Below are 16,910 nucleotides of genomic sequence, written 5' to 3'. Positions count from 1 at the left end.
ATGACATGATGATTAGAACCAGCACTGCCACCACACTGCCCATCACTTTTCTTTTTGCATTCACCTGTGGAGGGACACAGAGATGGGCTCCCAGATTTAGCTGCTGTGAGCTGTGCCACCCCTCTCACCAAGCCAAAACAGCAGGGCTGGGCGAGGTGTTTCTAGGCTGGCTGGAGCCAGGCAACCAGTCTGGGTGCTTTCCGGCACCTGATAGTGCACGGCGGGTATCGCGCCAACCTGAGGGGTTGCATGAGGGGTAGGGCTGCAAACAGAGCCCTGGTGAGGGGAGCTGGGGACACACAGAAGACCCTATAGTAGAAGTTGGGGACATTGGCCCTTTCTCCTAACAGTCCTGACCAAGCTACATTAACTTTTTCCTGGGATAGAACTTTGGGCTTTTGCCTATTACAGAAGCACTCTCTACCCCTAGCCCTTTTGATTTTTTAAAAACAGGACCTGGCTAAATTGTGAAAGGTGTGATCCTCCTGCCTCAGCATCCTAAATAGCTGAGGTGTGAGTCAATGGTGCCTGACAACTTGATGGTAAAAGTAACACTGGGAAAAATGTTTATGGTCAGAGCAAGAAATCATAAGAGCCTTTATGCTATAAACCAAGTGTTTTCATGTTTATTGCTTCGTGATCCTACAACTTAAGTGCCTTCCCTTTTTAGTTCACATCACTCCAAACAACAGGGACAATGGTTCCAACTGCAGGGAAGCAGGGTGAGGGTAGCAGCATTTCTATAGGGGCCTTGCTGGGATCACCTCAAAGGCTTCCAGGTAGAGAGGCAGAGGTAAGGGGCTGCTTGGCGGTAAAGGTGTGGAGCCCTGGCTGTGGCCAAGCATGACTGTGTGCTAACCTTGGTCCCTGCAGACACTACTGCCTGAGACATGAGGCTGGTTTGTAGCTAACTAGGTCCCCAGAGAACATGAATGGAATAGGGGATGGTGCTGAAAGTCTAGGTTTCCCTCTGTCCCCTTCTCTGAGCTTCTGAGACAAAGGCCCAGGACTCTCCATGGTCTTCCCAGCCCCAGGAAAGGGAAAAGAATGTAATAATGTCCAACAAAATCTTTATTCCCAACAGATACTGTAAACTACTGTCCCAATCTCTGGCTTACAGTGTTGCTCCTGAATGGGAGAGCAGCTGGTGGTAGTCTAAGACCACAGTGAGACATTTCCCCCTAGAGAAGGCTGCTCGCCTGCCCCTGCCCCCAGCTCCCAGCTGTCATGGCATCATCTGTGACATCCAGCTGGACACTTTTGGGCTGATAGCTGAGGTGGAGAGGCAGAAGCTGCCTGTGTTATTTCAGAGTTAACGCTTCTCTTGGTGCCTGGACTCCAGGAGGAGCTCAGTAACATTTAAAAAGTGGATGACAGACAACCGGAAGCAGGGAGATGCATTTTTGCAAATGGGAAGGGGACAAGAGATGCAGGGAGGGAGGGGAAGAGGACGTAAACAGAATAGAGAAGGGTTATGGACTCAGTGCACCTCCCCACAATGAATATGACTGGCATGTACTGTACAGGAGCTGACAATTTTTAAAGTAGCCACTGAATAATATTAAAATAGTAACAACAGGAAAGAATGCTGTTCTAGGGGAAAGGTGTGAGAGGCTAGTATGTGCCCCAGCTGGGGCTAGCACTTGGGCCACCACCCAGAATTCCTTCAGGCCCCTGCAAGGTCCCCAACCACAGACAGCCTTGGAGGTGGGGTGCAGCAGTGCAGTGACCAGGCTGAGGATAACTGGGTGAGGAGCTCTAGCAAAGCAGAGAGGCAGGGCAGGCAAAGTGCTGCAAATCCCAGCACTTGAGAGGTTGAAGCAAGAAGATTGCTGAGAGTTCAAGGCCAGCCTGGGGCTACACAGTGAGTTCAAGGCAAACCGGAACCACATGGTAAGACCCTGTCTCAAAAAACAAACAAAAAGAAAAAGAAAAAAAGAAAGAAAAGAGAAGCACAGAGGCCTTTGTTTTATTCCTAGTCCTTAATATTAAGACCCTCAGCAACCCATCCTGAAGCTGCAGATAAGGCAGCTCTCAGAGTCTTGTGCCAAGCCACTCACTCCTTCCTTTAACACAGATAATCCGTGCTCACTATGGAAAATATCACATCGCTCTTTATTGACTGCCGGCGCCAGCGCCAGCCCCTTCTTTCCAGCCATGGGGCTCACAGGCGAAGCGCTCTGTCCCCCGGCTGAGATGCGGTAGAAGGCAGCACCCACCTCGGTGCCAGGGCTGCAGGCTCAGGTCTCCTCGAACTCCTGTTCACAGTAGCCGACAGTGATGGGCTCAGCCTGGACGCCCCGCCTACACAGGACACAGGGAAGGGGAGTCGGGGGGCTCAGATCCCGCAACACAACCTCTATGGCACTCACAGTCCCCTCCCCACTTCTGGAACCTCAGATTGGCCCTGCACACAAACACTTGAGACCTGTGCTGCCTGTCTATGCCCAAGCCCCAAAGAGCAAAGTTAGTAAAGAAGCAGAGGCCTGGTAACTGTGCAGCAATCTGGATCTGCAAGGCCATCTGTTCTGCCTCTCCATCTCCATTTTTTGGAGAGGTGGAGAGGCAGAACCTCATTTTTTGTTAATGTTTTTGAAACAGGGTCTTGCTATAGTCCAGGCTGGTCTCGCGTCAATCTTCCTGCCTCAGCCTTACTAGTGCTGGGATTACAGGGGGGCCCCACGCCATGTCCAGCTTCAGCTACTTTGTTTCTTTTTTTTATTGAGACAGGGTCTCACTATGTAATTCAGGCCACTCTTAAACTCACTGTGTAACCAAGGCTGGTCTTGAACTTGTGGCAATCCTGTCTTGGCCAGCAAGCCCAGTGTGGAAAACTTGCTTGGCGTATGGGAGGCCCTGAGTTCAAGCCCAGCATCACAGAAAAATAAAATGGGAATAAAGTTTGCCTACCAAAGGGCTGTGGTATGACCCAATGACACAGTGTGCCTTGCCCCCCTCTCTGGGGGAGGCCCCATCACCTCAACAACTCGCAGCGGAAGTGTGTCAGGCGTGTTTCGGCGAAGTCCAGGTTGGTGGTCAGGTTGCTGCTCCACAGCCTCTCGGCGACCACCCCTCCCCTGGGCCTGGGTAAGAGCAAGCAACAAGCAGGCTGAGCTCCGTGCCCCTGCAAGGGTGCCAGACACCCACATTCCTTGGGGTGGGTCCCACACCAGCTTAGGGCCCAGGGCCACCCTGCTTTGGGTAAAGCCTAGCTGTAGGGATCCCAGGTAGCTCTGGGGTTCTGCTCCCTTTTGTTAAAATGTGCCAGTGTGGAGCTCCACCTTCATTCTCTCCCAAAGATGTAGGACAAGAGATAGCTTTAAAGGCACCAGTAACCCAAGTTGGCCTCAGACTATCAGCAATCTTCCTGCCTCAGCCTCCCAAGTGCTAGGATTACAGTCCCACATTATCACACCCAGCTACAACCAGATGGTTTTACGTAAACTCAGGACCCCGACTATGCTCTGGGAGGCTGCCAAGGAAGAGGGGTCTCCCAGAAACCGCAGGCTGGGTCTTGGATCCTGAACAAGGCACTGGTATGGGCCAGGCTGCCCTATCTCTGTCTGTGACGAGAGTGACAAGAGTCACTCTACACAGTCACTGGGATGAAGGGACAGATACAGGAATCATGTGGGAGCTGAGTGTTGCATGGGTACGGAAGGAGGGCACAGGCCTGGAGACTGCGGACAGGACTGGATCTGTAGGGGGAACCCAGTCCTCAAACCCAACCTTCCAGCTTCCCTAAAGCTCCTTACCAGAGCCTGGGGACCAGGTTTGTGCTGTCCACCCACTCGCCCCACATGCAAGCCTCTCCCCCAATCACCAGCGCCTTCTCCTCAGGGGTTCCTGGGGGAAATGATGAGTTGGTGAGAGGGCAGAGGACTCATAGTTCCCTTTTTCAATCACCCTCCCCAAGACCCCATTCTCCAGCTGGGTCACCCCTCTGCCAAACCTGCCATGTCTGCCCCAGACCCCTGCCTCCCACTCTGGACCCTACCCGGGCTCTCCAGGCAGCCAGGACAGTGCCAGGATCACCTTGAAAGTCCAGGGGCTCAACCTTGTACATGTCCTTCCAGTCGGGGCCGTATGCAATATGGTTCAGATACCAGGGTGCTGAGAGCAGGGCCCGGAAGCCGGCCTTGGTGACCAGTGCCACTTCTTCCATGTAGGTGACCGGCTTCTTGTCCCGCCACACCTGGATAACCGTGTCCGGCCGAACCTGTCCCAAGAGGTTGCAAGATAGCAAGGGCAGAGAGCTGGGCAGATTCCTGGGCCTCATTCTTCCATGAGCTACCAGGGCCCAGGGGTGACGGCTCCCTGTTCCCTGGCGGCATGGTTGTGTAGGCCAGATAAGCAGTGAGCCCAGGGTCCAGGGCCGCCATGTCTGAGAATCTCAGACACTTCTCATTATGGGACAAGGAGCGAGGAGTTGCCCTGATCAACTGAGAAAAGGCAACAATGGCCCTGTTCCATAGGACCCAGACACCCCAAGTCAGGCAGAAAAATCATGACAGCCTTGGGGATCCCAAGAAGAAACTGTGACCAGTTTGTATTATGAGAAGAGAGAGACAGACACTGACACCCAAACTTTGGGCTCACACCTCTTGGCATCTCTAAAAGGAGAATGACCGATGATCCCACTGTTCAGACTGTTAAAGCCAGCCAAGTACAGTCCAGCGCTCAGGAGGCTGAGGCAGGAGGATTGCCTGGAGCTCAAGGTCAACCTGAACTACATAGTGAGTTCATGATTAGCCTAAACTATACAGTGAGGCCTTGTGTCAAAAAACCCAAAAACTAATTAAGTAAATAAACAAAATGAAAACTAACAAAGCTGGGGGGCAGAGGAGACAGGAGGCAGCTTCCCAGGGGCTCCTCATCTTCTCCGTCCTAGGCTCACCTTGACTTTGTTGTCAAACACCTCCTGCCACACCACGTAGCCCTTGTTGTAGGCAGAGACAATGTCCAGCAGCCTGGTGACGACAGGAGTGGCAGGCTCTGGACTCATGGCCTGGTGCTGGCATCTCCCGGATTAGGCAATGCCTTCCCTCTGCCTAGGACTCATCCAATGTGCACCAAGCACAGGACCCATGGAGTGTGTGGGGCCTGGGGTGGTCAAGCAGGGAACCCCCAAGAAGGTAACCCTCCCTATTTCCTCACTTCTGGATGTAGAAGGACTCCAGCTGTCGGAAGTCATCAAAGCCCTTCTTCTTCATGAACACCGAGATACTTGGGTTGGACCTCCTGAACACCAAGAGAAAATCACAATAAATGCTTTGTGCATCCTGAAAGCCTGCAGCCTGTGGATTAGTCCCTGGCTTCCTCCAACTGCGCTTGTCACAAAAAAAAAAAAAAAAAAGCAAAGCTGTATGGAGTGGCATGCCTGTAATCCCAGTACTTGGGAGGCTGAGGCGGGAAGACTGCCATGAGTTCAAAACCAGACTGAGCTATACAGCAAGATCTTGTCTCAGAAAACAAAATAAAACACCTCTCCCACACACACAAAAAAAAACCCAAAACCCACTGAGGAGCTTAGAAGTCCTATGCATGGGAGGCCTGACCAAGCCAACCTAAACTACAGGAAGCAGTATATTTGCCACTGACATATTTAAGAAAGGGAGATCTGGTCCTAGAGAGTCTGAGGTCCCAACTTGCAGGAGATGGTGCCCCCCACCCTCTCTGCTACAGCTCAGACCCCTGCACACCAGACCCTGGCTTCCCGCCCCACCGTACAGGCTGACCACCAAGCGTGCCCTCTGCCACCTGCGCTATATGCCCCCCATTCTCCTGGCCTGTCTTCCCCTGCCCATATCCCCAGAAAAGCCAAGCTATTTCCCCAGAGCCAAAGCTGGCTCCTGTTTCTCGCCAAGGGACCCCTGGCCTCCACTGAGTGCCCTGGATCTGAAGGTTGAGACTTTTTGATTTCATATTCATCAGATGCTGTCATTGCTTCATCTGCAATTCTGGGCTTGACTCTTTGATCAGACTATTTTAAGCCTTCATAAGCAAGGATTCTTTTTCTCTATCCTGGATTTTTCCAAGGCAATTCTGCACTCCAAGCTAATTTTTCTATAAATATCTCCAGGCTTCAGAAGAGCAAGACATGACAGCCTTGCTGAAATCGGGCAGAATTTCAGGGCTGACACCTTTGCAGCCTACAGGTTATTTCTGAAGCAGAGCCAGCCTGGCGGCCCTCAGAGCACCCTCCACTTGGAGAAAGTGATTAATTCATTAGGCTGGAGTATGGGGGGACCAAAGGACTCATACCAGCAGGTGAAATCCACCTCATCTCCTCCAAGGTGAAGGTAAAAATCCGGGAAGACAGAGCTGATCTCCAAGAAGAATGAGCTCATGAACTCGTAAGTACTGTTCAGAATGGGGTTCACCGGTCCAAATTCACCAGAGGGCTGCGACCCAGAGTAGCAAGGAGTCAGCAGCTCAGGGATACCTACATCAAGAAGAATCATGTGCATGTCACAGTTACACAGACTTCCTATGCAGCACTACACATAAGGAGGTCAAGTGATGCAAATGAGATGATTGCATCCAAAAACATCATATACATGACCAGGTGTGGTGGTACACGCCTGTAATCCCAGCACTCGGGAAGCTGAGGAAGGAGGATCACTGTGAGTTCAAGGACAGCCTGGGATACATAATGAGTTCAAGGCCTGCCTGTACTACATAGCAAGAATGCTATCTGGAAAAACAAAACAAACCGGGCGTTGTGTGCATGTTTATAATTCCAGAACTGGTGAGTTAGAAGCCAGCCTGTACTACAGGGCAAAACCCTGTCACAAAACAAAAGAAAACAAAACAAAACATCACATACTTGCAGGCAAGCACACAGGGCACTAACCAGTACTGGTGATCACCTGTTCAGTCATCATCAGAGAAACACGAAGAGCCACACTCACTGAGAGAGGCTGGTCAGAACCAGGCAGCACATACCCTTCACACCCTGCTTCCAGGGGAAGTCACCCTGCTTCCAAAGGCTGCCCTCCTCCAATAGCCTTGAAGCTGACAAGCAACCTGAGGGACTCACTGAGCCAAATTCCCACAATGCTTCCTTCCAGTATCATGTCCTGGGCTCGGGCTTCACTGTCATTTGGAGTCTTCTTCCCTCCTGAGGGTGAGGCCAGGCAGCAGCTTCTTTCAATATACATTTTGGGTTTTTGAGATAGAGTCTTGCTAAGTCATCCAGGCTGGCCTCAAATTCACAGTGATTCCCCTGCCTCAGCCTCCCATGTGGGTTTCAGTCTGGGCTCTCCCTGAGCTTTCTTTAAACTTTTCCTGGGGATCAGATTCCCAGGGAAGGGTCGGCACCCACTCTGGGGCATGGCAATGTGGACCTCTGAGATTTGTGGGCACAGTCCATCCACTGAAGTTAAAAGTGACCTCCTTAGCAGAACATGGAGGTGCATGCCTGTGATCCCCACAATTAAGAGGCAGACGCAGGAGGATCGCCAGGAGTTCAAGGTCACCCTTGTTTACATGAAAGATCCTGTCTCCAAAAACAGGGGGGTGACAGTAATTCCTCTGGTCTCAATTCCCAGGCAGGAGAAGTGAGTGGAGGACATTCTTCCCCAGACCAATGCTGGACATGACAGCTTCTAGAACTAATGTCCTGAAGCCCTCATTTGAGGGCCATAAGCAGCTCTGTGACCCCAGAAACGACCCTTACCTGGTCCCCAGGACAGTGTATGGCCAGGGCTGTCAAATTCTGCTAGCACGCGGATCCCCCGGAGCCGTGCATACTCGATGACTTCCTTGACGTCCTGCGCTGTGTAGATGTGGGTGACAGGGTTGTAGGACCCCTGGAAGGCACAAGATACACTTCATACTCATTTCCTGAAGGCCATCAGCGCAGAAGATGCTCAAGATATCCCCAGGATCCATCAGGTACCAGAACACCTGTCCACAGTCCTTGGGAATGAGGGACTATCTTCAGAGTTTTACCGTAATTTTTAATGGGTTTTAGGTTTTTTTGAGACAAGGTGTTGCTATGTAGGCAAGGCTGGCTTCAAACTCATGGAGATCCTCCAGCCTCAGCCACCTGAGTACTAGGATTACAGGCATGTACCACCATGCCCAGTTTAGGATTTTTTATCATAGTGCCTCATGAATGATCACATCTCCTATTTAATCTCAGTATCGGGATGCCATTGAGACAGAACAAACCCAAGGGATGCCCACCTGACAGACCACAAATCAAATGCAACCCAGGGACACCATCTCCCACAGGTTGCAAAGCAAATTCATGGCATAGCTCAGGCTTGAACCTCTGACCTCTTCTGCATCAGTGCTCTTGTGAGGTAGGGAGCTGCTGTTCTTGCCAGCAGGACCTGGACAGCTGTGGCCTGTGGAGCTGTGAACTCAGGCTGGGTGACATGGTGCTATACCTTTCTGGAGAGCTCAGGGAAGGTGATGCTGTCATACGGGAAGGAGGGGTCGTCCACCACGTGCCAGTGGAACACGTTCAGTTTGTTGTACGACATGACGTCCTGCAGCAGAACACAGATGGTGACTCCCTGGCACACAGCCCCGACCAGCCCATGTCCAGAGCATGCCCTATCACCAGCCCATGGCAGCGGTGCGAAACCACACTTATCTCACGAGGGCAGCGTGTGTGTGTGTGTGTGTGTGTGTGTGTGTGTGTGTGTGTGTGTGTAACGTGCCTCCTCTTCACCCCTCCCTGTTGGGAGCCGCAGCCCCGAGCCCGGTCGCCTTACTTGGCGGACGTGAGGCCTGTAGGAAAGAGCAAAGCCTGAGCTAGATTACCCCTCCCATCGAGTGTGCTAAGATGGCGCTTACTTCCTGCTTGGTAAACAACCCGCCCTGTAAGATCTCCTGCTTCCTGCTTGGTAAACAACCCGCCCTGTAAGATCTCCTGCTTCCTGCTTGGTAAACAACCCGCCCTGTAAGATCTCCTGCTTCACAACCCGCCCTGTAAGATAGTCTGCCTAGCAACAACTGATGTTAGCCAATCAGCCCGCATCGCGTGCTTTGAACTGGTTGGCCACTGTAACCCTATAAAAGTGAGTGCCTCTCCCGCCAAGAAAAGAAGAAGAAGCAAAAGAAGCAGAAGAAGCACGCAAGGAGCCGCGGAGAGCGGACCGGTAGAGGCTTCGGGACAGACTGTAGGGAGAAGCACGCAAGGAGCCACGGGGAGCGGACCAACAGAGGCTTCGGCCGGGAGGATTCCCGGGGCAGGCTGTACGGAGAAGGAAAATAAAAGAAAAGGTTGTCCACTGCCAGACTTTGTTGTGTGTCCTTCCTGCCGGCCGGGAGTGACACCGACACCTCCCCACCCCTTCATCGCTTCTTCACCCCTCCTCCGTCTCTTGGTCTCCTTCCCCTTTGCAAAAGTTCTATCTCCCTGTTTCCGATTACCTTCTTTTGCTCTTGAGAAACCAGGCAATTTAAGCCTGTGTGTCTGATTTATTTGACGTAACCCTCCAGTCTCCAGGTGCATCAGTTTTCCTACAATGGACTCAGGTTCTTTTTCCTGACAGCTGAGCAGTGCTCCACTGTGTGTGACTACCACAGTGCCTTTATCCACTCATCTGTCAGTGGACACACAGGCTGCTCCCAAGATCCAGCTATGACGAGCTGTGCTGCTAGGAACACCCGGGTGCATGGATCACTATACCATGAAGTCTTTAGTTCTTTTTGGAAAACACGTAGAAGGGGAATAGCTGGGTTAGAACTGTCTCTTTTTGAGATGAATTCCTGCCACACCAAGAGGAAGGCTGCAAACCCTACACTGCTCTGTTGTCTTTCCAAGTCCTCTAACAGTCTAAAGAACCACATTCCTCCTGGGTTACCTGGCCGGTGTTCGGCCGGCTGGTGACACCACTCATAAATCCCAAAAGCCCAGGCTAATGTTTATGTCAACTCTTTTGGTTCCACAGAGGAGCAAAGGGAAAGGTGGGCCTGTGACCTGGACGACCACCATCCCCTAGGCTTGCACATCAAGCTCAAAGATGGCCCAGAACCTCAACATCTTTTCCCGTGTCCACATCCTGACTCAGCTCACTTTGATCTGCTTGGCAAGAGATGACAATTCCCCAAACCACCTCTGCATCCTGGGAGTCAGCCTGAACACTGGTCCACAGTAACCAGTGGTGTAGATTTAAATTGCTGCTGTTTTTGTTTTTTTGACAAAGGGTTTTGCTATGCAGCCCAGGCTGCCCTTGAACTTGCAGCAATCCTCCTGCCTCAGCCTCCTGAGTGCTGTGGTTACAGGTGGGCGACACCATGCCCAGTGCATTCCTTTGTTTGTAGACAGGGTCTCTTTATGTAGATCAGGCTGGCTCACACCCAGAGGCCCCTAGAGTTATGATCCTCTCCTCTTTAGGAAAGTGGAACCTCCACCCTGGCCCATCCCCCAGAAACAGTGTAAGAAGGCCCGAGGCTGGGTACCAGTGTGTCCAGGATGCTGGACAGCGGCAGGTAATGGCGTGATGTGTCCAGCAGCAAGCCCCTGTGGGGGAAGCGTGGGAAGTCTCTGATGGTCGTCTTGTTGATGAAGAACTGTGAGGACCAAACACTCATTAGGTCAAGAGCTAGCACAGGAGCTTAGAAGAGGGCTCCGGAAGGGCCAGAACTCTGCCAGATCCCTGCAAAGCCAGTCTCTCTGTGACCATTCTGCTGGGGACCTTCTTCCCGAAACACTCCCTCTACCCTGTCCCCCAAAACACCTCTACCTCAAAGACCATCACCAGCCACCTGCCAGAGGGAAAGTATCCCCAGCCAACCAAATGTGACACTACCAGAGTCCCAGGACTGTGGCCCTCCCTGCTGGCAGGTTTCTGTTCTTCCAGACTGTGTGGCACCAAGGGCACTATGAAATGACACAGCCATGGTACGGAGCAAACACCCCAACGGCCAGTCCAGCCCTCTACTATGTCTCTTCCCAGCCTCCTGGTGGGTCAGGTAAGGCCATCAGGACCCTTCTAAAACAGAACAAGATGCTTCTGGGGTCTCCACACTTCCAGGGACTCTGGGGAAACCCTGTAGCCTGGCCCCCTTTTGAAGGCCCACACTCACTGTGCCCTCTGCAGAGGTCCACACAAGCTGGCTGAATGTCTCCAGACCTATGAAGCAGTGAGGCAGAGAGAAGACTCAGGAGTGGGCACCTAAAGGATCCAGTTGGGCATGGTGACACATGCCTGGAATCCTAGCCCTTGGGAGGCTGAGGCAGGAGGATCTCTGCGAGTCAAGGCCAGCCTGGGTTACATAATGAGTCCAAGGCCAGCCTGGACTACACAATGAGACCCTGTCTCAAACAACAAAAAATAAACTAAAAACCAAGGTGATTAAATTCTGTGAGAATTCCCCTTATCCACAGAGATTTTACAAAAAAATTGTAGACATACTTGTTTAAATGAATAAATATATCTATTTTTTTCCCTCCTTCTTCTTCTTCTTTTTTTTTTTTTTTTTTTTTTTTTTGGGTACTGGAGATCAAACCCAGGGCCTTTCACTAAGCTGCATCTCTAACCCTTTTTTGAAATGAGGTCTTGCTAAATTGAACTCACTGCATAGCCCAGACTAACCTGAAACTTCCAATCCTCCTGCCTCAGCCTCCTGACTAGGTGGGATTATAGGAATGCACTATTTCAGCTTGGCTAAGTCTCTACACAGAGACCAAATACCTTGTTAGTAAACCAAGAGGAAGGACAGGGACCTGTCACTTGTAGGCTGGTAACCCCATTTTCTTCAGAAATGACATAGTTCTACAGATTTTACAATGCCCCCCTTTCTTTAGTTTTTTGAGACAGTGTCTCACGATGTAGCCCAGACTGGCCTTAAACTTGCAGGATCCTCCTGCCTCAGCCCCCTCACAGTGCTAGGGTTACACGTGTGTGGCACCATGCTGGGCTTTAGTTTTGCTTTTTAGATTCTTTCCAATTGCATGTCGTGGGTGACAGCAGGGTAGGCAGTGCTGTGACAGTGTCACCCCAGCCACTGTCCTGTGAAGACTCTTCTGTAGCACCCCAGGTGCTGCAGTCTGCTGTGCAGGGTGGAGCCTGTCTACCTCCAGGCCTACCTCAAGGACACAGGAAACCAACACCCCAAGCAGTGCCCATGAAGAGAGCCACCTTGGAAGGGAGCCCCTGCTGTGCCTGCCCTGCCCCCATGATGCCAGCCTCCCCCTCCCTATCCCTCCCTCCCCTTCTGCCCCAGTACCTCGGAGGGCTCCCCAGATAGTATCCGCAGCCAGCAGACACTGATTATCATTTATGGTCAGGGTGTCTAAAAAACCAAAACAACTCCATTGGTTAAGGTTTTCTACCCTCAGGCTACAAAGCAGATGCCCTCGGTCAGCTCTGGTGGGTGGGACTTACAATTCTCCAAGGACTCCAGCGTAGGAAACTCGTTACATCCCTCGTTGACCACAGAGACAGCTAACACATCCTTTGATAAATGGTTCTGTCCTGCAGGAACAGTGTAAACTCAGCATGACCCATCTGCCACCAGGAGCCATGGGCAGGACCAAGGCTGGTGGCCCTGGTCCCTCAGGGACAGGCTGTACTGGAAGGGACCGGAGGGAGTAACATTCACTCTGGGCGCTGGGCCTGCACGCTCATGGTCAGCCTTCCTGAGGTTTGCACCTTTTGTCCTTTAACCCAGCTTGGCCCAGGTGTGACCAGGGCTCTGTGTCCCTGGCCTTGCCAAGTGTCCCAAGCTCCAAGATCCCAGGAGCCACTTCTCCTCAAGGGACACTTGGGGCACTGCTACTAAGAGCCTTGGCTGCATTCCAGCTCCCAATAGGCAAACTGTGCTAGGGCTTGGCCATTCAATAGGAAGTTTATGATACCAGAATGTATGTGAATTACATCACACTAAATTCGACCCACATCTGTCATTTTTCCCACAACCAGGTTTTCCTAAGGGGATGATTCTGCTTTTGCTTTTGCTTTCTTGTTTTTGAGATGGGGGGGGGTGTCACTCTTTTGTTCAGGCTGGCCTTGAACTTACTCTGTAACCCAGGCTGGTCTCATTCAAACTTGCAGTGATTCTCTTGCCTCAGCCTTCCAAGTGCTAGATTAGAGGCATTCACCACTGTACCTGGCATGAACACTTCTTTATTTCTTTTTGGTAGCGGGAATTGAACTCATGATCTCACACTTGCCAGGCAGACACTGTGAACTATATTCCCAGCCCATAAATACCTTTTTAAAAACTATATCTTGCCAGCTAAGGTGATACACACCTGTAATCCCAGACTCTGGAGGCTGAGGCAAGAGGACCGCCTTGAGTTCAAAACCAGGCTGTACTACATCGTGAGAACCCTGTCCCCAAAACAAAAGCAAAAGGTGGCGTGGTGGCGCACACCTACAATCCCAGCACTCAGGTTGAGGCAGGAGGATCATAGTGCATTTGAGAACAGCCTGGGCTACAAAGTGAACTAAAGGCCAGCCTGAATTGCATAGGAAAACCTTGTCTCAAAAAGACAACACAACAAAAACAGATCCGGGCATAGTGGCGCATACCTGTAATCTCAGCACTCAGGAGGCTGAGGCAAGAGGATTATTGCAGGGTTTACAGCCAGCCTCGGCTACATAGTTCAAGGCTGGTCTGAACAGCATAGTGAAACCCCAGCTCAAAAAGTCACACACACACACAAATCTACATCTTATCCCTTCCTTATCCCCCCTCGCAGCCCCACACATGCTGGAGCCCTGACAGTTCTTTGTGGACAGCGCACGCATGTATCTGTGCAGGCAGCCACTAAAAAGGGCCGAAGTCATGATTTCCTCTTAACCCTCTGGGCCTCAAGGTGCAACAGCAGGAACTGAACTGGCCTTAGAGAGGGTCTTACTCAGTTATTAAATTACCCAGGTGGGGCTCAGTCTTTCAATCCTCCTGCCTCAGCCTCCTGAGGGCTGGAATGACAGGTGTGCACCACCATGCACATACCACACTTCTCTGCTTCCTCCAGGGGCACAGAGTCACAGACTCCTCTGCAGTACAGAGCAGCAACCCAGGGGTTTTTGGAGCTGCTGACTCAGCTAGCTAGGGCCTGGGCGAGGCTGCTGCTTCAACAAGCTGGAGAGGGAAGGTCTGGGGGAGCAGGTCGATCAGGAAGGACGGAGGTCACCCACAAGGAAGTAAACTCCAGCCTTCCGCCTCTGTGCTGCCACTGTGCCCACTGCCTATGACCACAGGAAGTGGGCAGGGCCTGGTGCTGAGGGCAGGGTGGCCCATTCCAGCCCACAAAATTGTGGGCACAGCTGCCAGGGCAGCAGGAAATTCTGCACCCTGGCACCCACAGACAATGGGCTGGGAATCAGGAGAGGCCGGTCCCGTTTTGGTCCTTCTGCTGTCAACAATAGCAATGCAACACCAGATTCCGCTGCTCATCCCTCCTGACCCATGCACATGTGACACATTCCAGGGTCTGCAGCTCAGCCCACCTGTCCTTGCTTTCATTCAAACTTCATCTTTTCTTTGGGCTCACTCAAAAGCCTGTATTTTTTTTTAAATAAAAAAGTACCACATACCAACTGGAAAATCTTATTACAGAAACAAGGACAAATTTTTTTTAAAAAGTGCCAAGCATGATGGTGCATGCTTGCAATCCCAGCAAGCTGCTGGGAGGCTGAGGCAGGAGGGTTGCTTAAGAGTTTGAGGCCCTGGGTTACACAGTCAGACCTTGTCTCAAAAAATACACAAATACTTCTTGGTGCTAAAGATGGATGGGAAAAGGAATCTGGTAATAATGGGGTGGAGAATAAAAAATATTCACTATCTGAGTGCTAATGAACAAACAATTAGAATTTAGCAGTTATTACTCAAAGTAATTAACATGAAGATGTGATTAAAGCTTAAAACGACCAGCGACCAGTGGCTGGTTATTTTCCAGATCTCTAATCTGCCAAAGATAACTACTGCACACCCTAAAATGGCACCTGGCAAAGATCAGAACCTCTGTGAATAAACAGACCTGACCAGAAGGTCACCTGCCACTTCTACCCTACCCTGTGACTTTGGGCGTGGTACTGCATTCTGTGTGTTTCAGGGTGACACCGCCTACCAGGAGCTGTTATGACTAAAGGCCACAGGGAACGCACAGGCCCAGGCCCTCTTTCCTTAGCCCATTTCACTTCCCTTTTCCTAACCAGTCAGCTTTGCCACAGAAAACCTACACCATGTGAAGAGCCCGAAATGCCTGGGCCAGGGCACCTGGCTTTAGGAGCCGCTTATAGGGGGCTTAAGGCACCATTGCCTCATGATGCCACCTGCATAACCAACCAGTGGCACCCACTATACCAAAGGCACATCCCGACAAGTCAGAGACAAAGCCTCTAGGAGCTGCAATCAAAAAATACAGCGTGTGTTTTTAAAAAATCATTACAGTGCATAATAATTATAGTGTAGGGGTGTATGCCTGTAATCTCAGCACTCGGGAGGCTGAGGCAGGAGGATCTCTGTGAGTTCAAAGCCAGCCTGGGCTACACAATGAGTTCAAGGACAGGCTGAACTACATGGCCAAACCCTGTCTCAAATAAATAAATAAAACCACAAGGTCCCTGGCAAGCAGTCTTCTGCAGGAAGACGCCTTGTCCTTACCTGGGTATGTAAGTGCTGCCCAAGCAGAGTAGACAGAAAGAAACAGCATTGCTCCTCTCCCCCCCACCCCCACTCACTCAGCTGGCCCCGCCTCTGTACATGTCATCTACAGGCACCTGCCGGGAGGTGAGTGGCCCTCAAGTAATTCGCCTCCTTTCCTGGGAGCCACAAGCTTCTGCTTCAAATTTGAAATTTGCGAGGCGAGGCAATCCTAAACAGAATCCTTGTTTTTTCTTGTTTCTTGAAGAAGGCTGCTACCGTGTAATCTAGGCTGGCCCTACTGATTGTCCTGCCTCAGCCTCACCAAGCGGTATTATAGTCATGGGCCATCACATTGGGCTCTTGGCTTCGCTCTGACGATCTCAGAAATACACAAATATCCTGACGCCTTTTTCCATGCTTTTACACAAAGGAGCCTTTCTTATCAGCGTACCCAAAATAGCAAAGAAATCATGACAAATCTCCACTGCCTCGCAGGTGTAAATCATGGAAGGCCTGAGCTTCTCTGGAAGATTTGGATTATAAGGAACCGTGTCATGGGTTAAAGGTTCAGCCGCTCACTCGATACGAACGTGGCTGGATAATTCCGTGCAGCAACGGTGGTGACTGAGGTCAAAGGGCTGCGTGTGACCTGGTCACCACCCTGCTGGCTCACACTCCCTGCGCCAGCTCTGGGCCTGGTCCTGCTGGATGCCAAGCTTCCCCACGAGCTGCAGCCCTGTCCACCCACCGTCTCACGTGTGGACACCGCCGCGCCAGGGCCAGGCGCTCTGCAGGCCGTCCCAGTCCCCTCTCACACATCTGTCTCCCGCGGCCTGCCCCGGACACAGCCTCAGCCAGGACCTGGGGGCCTCAGACCCCTAAACCCTGGTTCCCTAGAATGTGCCATCCTGGACGGCCTCGGCCGTGGGCAGTTTGAGCTGAAAAGCGGACACAGGGACGGCTCCCGCTGCCCTAGAACAGAGGCGGCTGGGGACCGCACATGGCGGACAGCTGGGCCCGCTGGGGACAGGGCTGACACCCGGACGGTGCGGGCGCGACTCACTCAAGGTGCTGGGCGGCGGCCAGGGCCCGGCCCCGAAGAGGAGGCGGCGGTAGCGCGTGAAGGCGGCGTCCAGGACGTCGCAGCCGGGCTGCACGGCGGAGCCAGAGTGGTGGCGGAAGGCGAAGGCGGCGGGGCGCAGGCGGTAGCGCTGCGGCGAGGCCCGCACATAGTGCGGCCAGGGCCACAGCGCCGCCGCCGCCCCGCAAAGCGCCACCAGCAGCAGCAGCCGCAGCCCGAGCGCGCTGCCCGCCATGGAGCTCGCGGGCCACAGCGGTCAGGTGACGCA

General features: G+C 52.1%; 1 protein-coding gene across 4 annotated transcripts in view; it reads right to left on the bottom strand.

Annotated features, from left to right (window-relative positions):
• The window catches only part of Hexa (hexosaminidase subunit alpha), a 27,241-nt gene extending 10,331 nt beyond the window's left edge, over window positions 1–16,910 (bottom strand). For 2 of the 4 annotated variants that reach the window (XM_063246786.1, XM_063246785.1), the window contains exons 1-14: window positions 16,625–16,910; window positions 12,351–12,440; window positions 12,193–12,258; window positions 11,050–11,096; window positions 10,423–10,533; window positions 8,400–8,501; window positions 7,682–7,814; window positions 6,265–6,445; window positions 5,158–5,241; window positions 4,898–4,970; window positions 4,036–4,219; window positions 3,756–3,846; window positions 2,979–3,083; window positions 2,220–2,304 (exon numbers count right to left, since the gene is read on the bottom strand). In XM_063246786.1, the coding sequence (XP_063102856.1) occupies window positions 2,241–2,304; window positions 2,979–3,083; window positions 3,756–3,846; window positions 4,036–4,219; window positions 4,898–4,970; window positions 5,158–5,241; window positions 6,265–6,445; window positions 7,682–7,814; window positions 8,400–8,501; window positions 10,423–10,533; window positions 11,050–11,096; window positions 12,193–12,258; window positions 12,351–12,440; window positions 16,625–16,877 (1,584 nt within the window). In that variant the 5' untranslated portion in view covers window positions 16,878–16,910 and the 3' untranslated portion in view covers window positions 2,220–2,240. Of the gene's footprint in view, window positions 1–597; window positions 1,902–2,096; window positions 2,305–2,978; window positions 3,084–3,755; window positions 3,847–4,035; window positions 4,220–4,897; window positions 4,971–5,157; window positions 5,242–6,264; window positions 6,446–7,681; window positions 7,815–8,399; window positions 8,502–10,422; window positions 10,534–11,049; window positions 11,097–12,192; window positions 12,259–12,350; window positions 12,441–16,624 lie in introns of those variants that run through there. The other 2 variants (XM_013141415.3, XM_003477645.5) reach the window with 2 other exon arrangements.

This window comes from Cavia porcellus, unplaced genomic scaffold, assembly GCF_034190915.1.
Source record: "Cavia porcellus strain 051 isolate PalLab524CR breed Dunkin Hartley unplaced genomic scaffold, mCavPor4.1 scaffold_4, whole genome shotgun sequence".
Lineage (NCBI taxonomy): Eukaryota > Metazoa > Chordata > Mammalia > Rodentia > Caviidae > Cavia > Cavia porcellus.
Note: the sequence above shows the minus strand (reverse complement) of the source record. Positions and strands in the feature narration are given on the sequence as shown.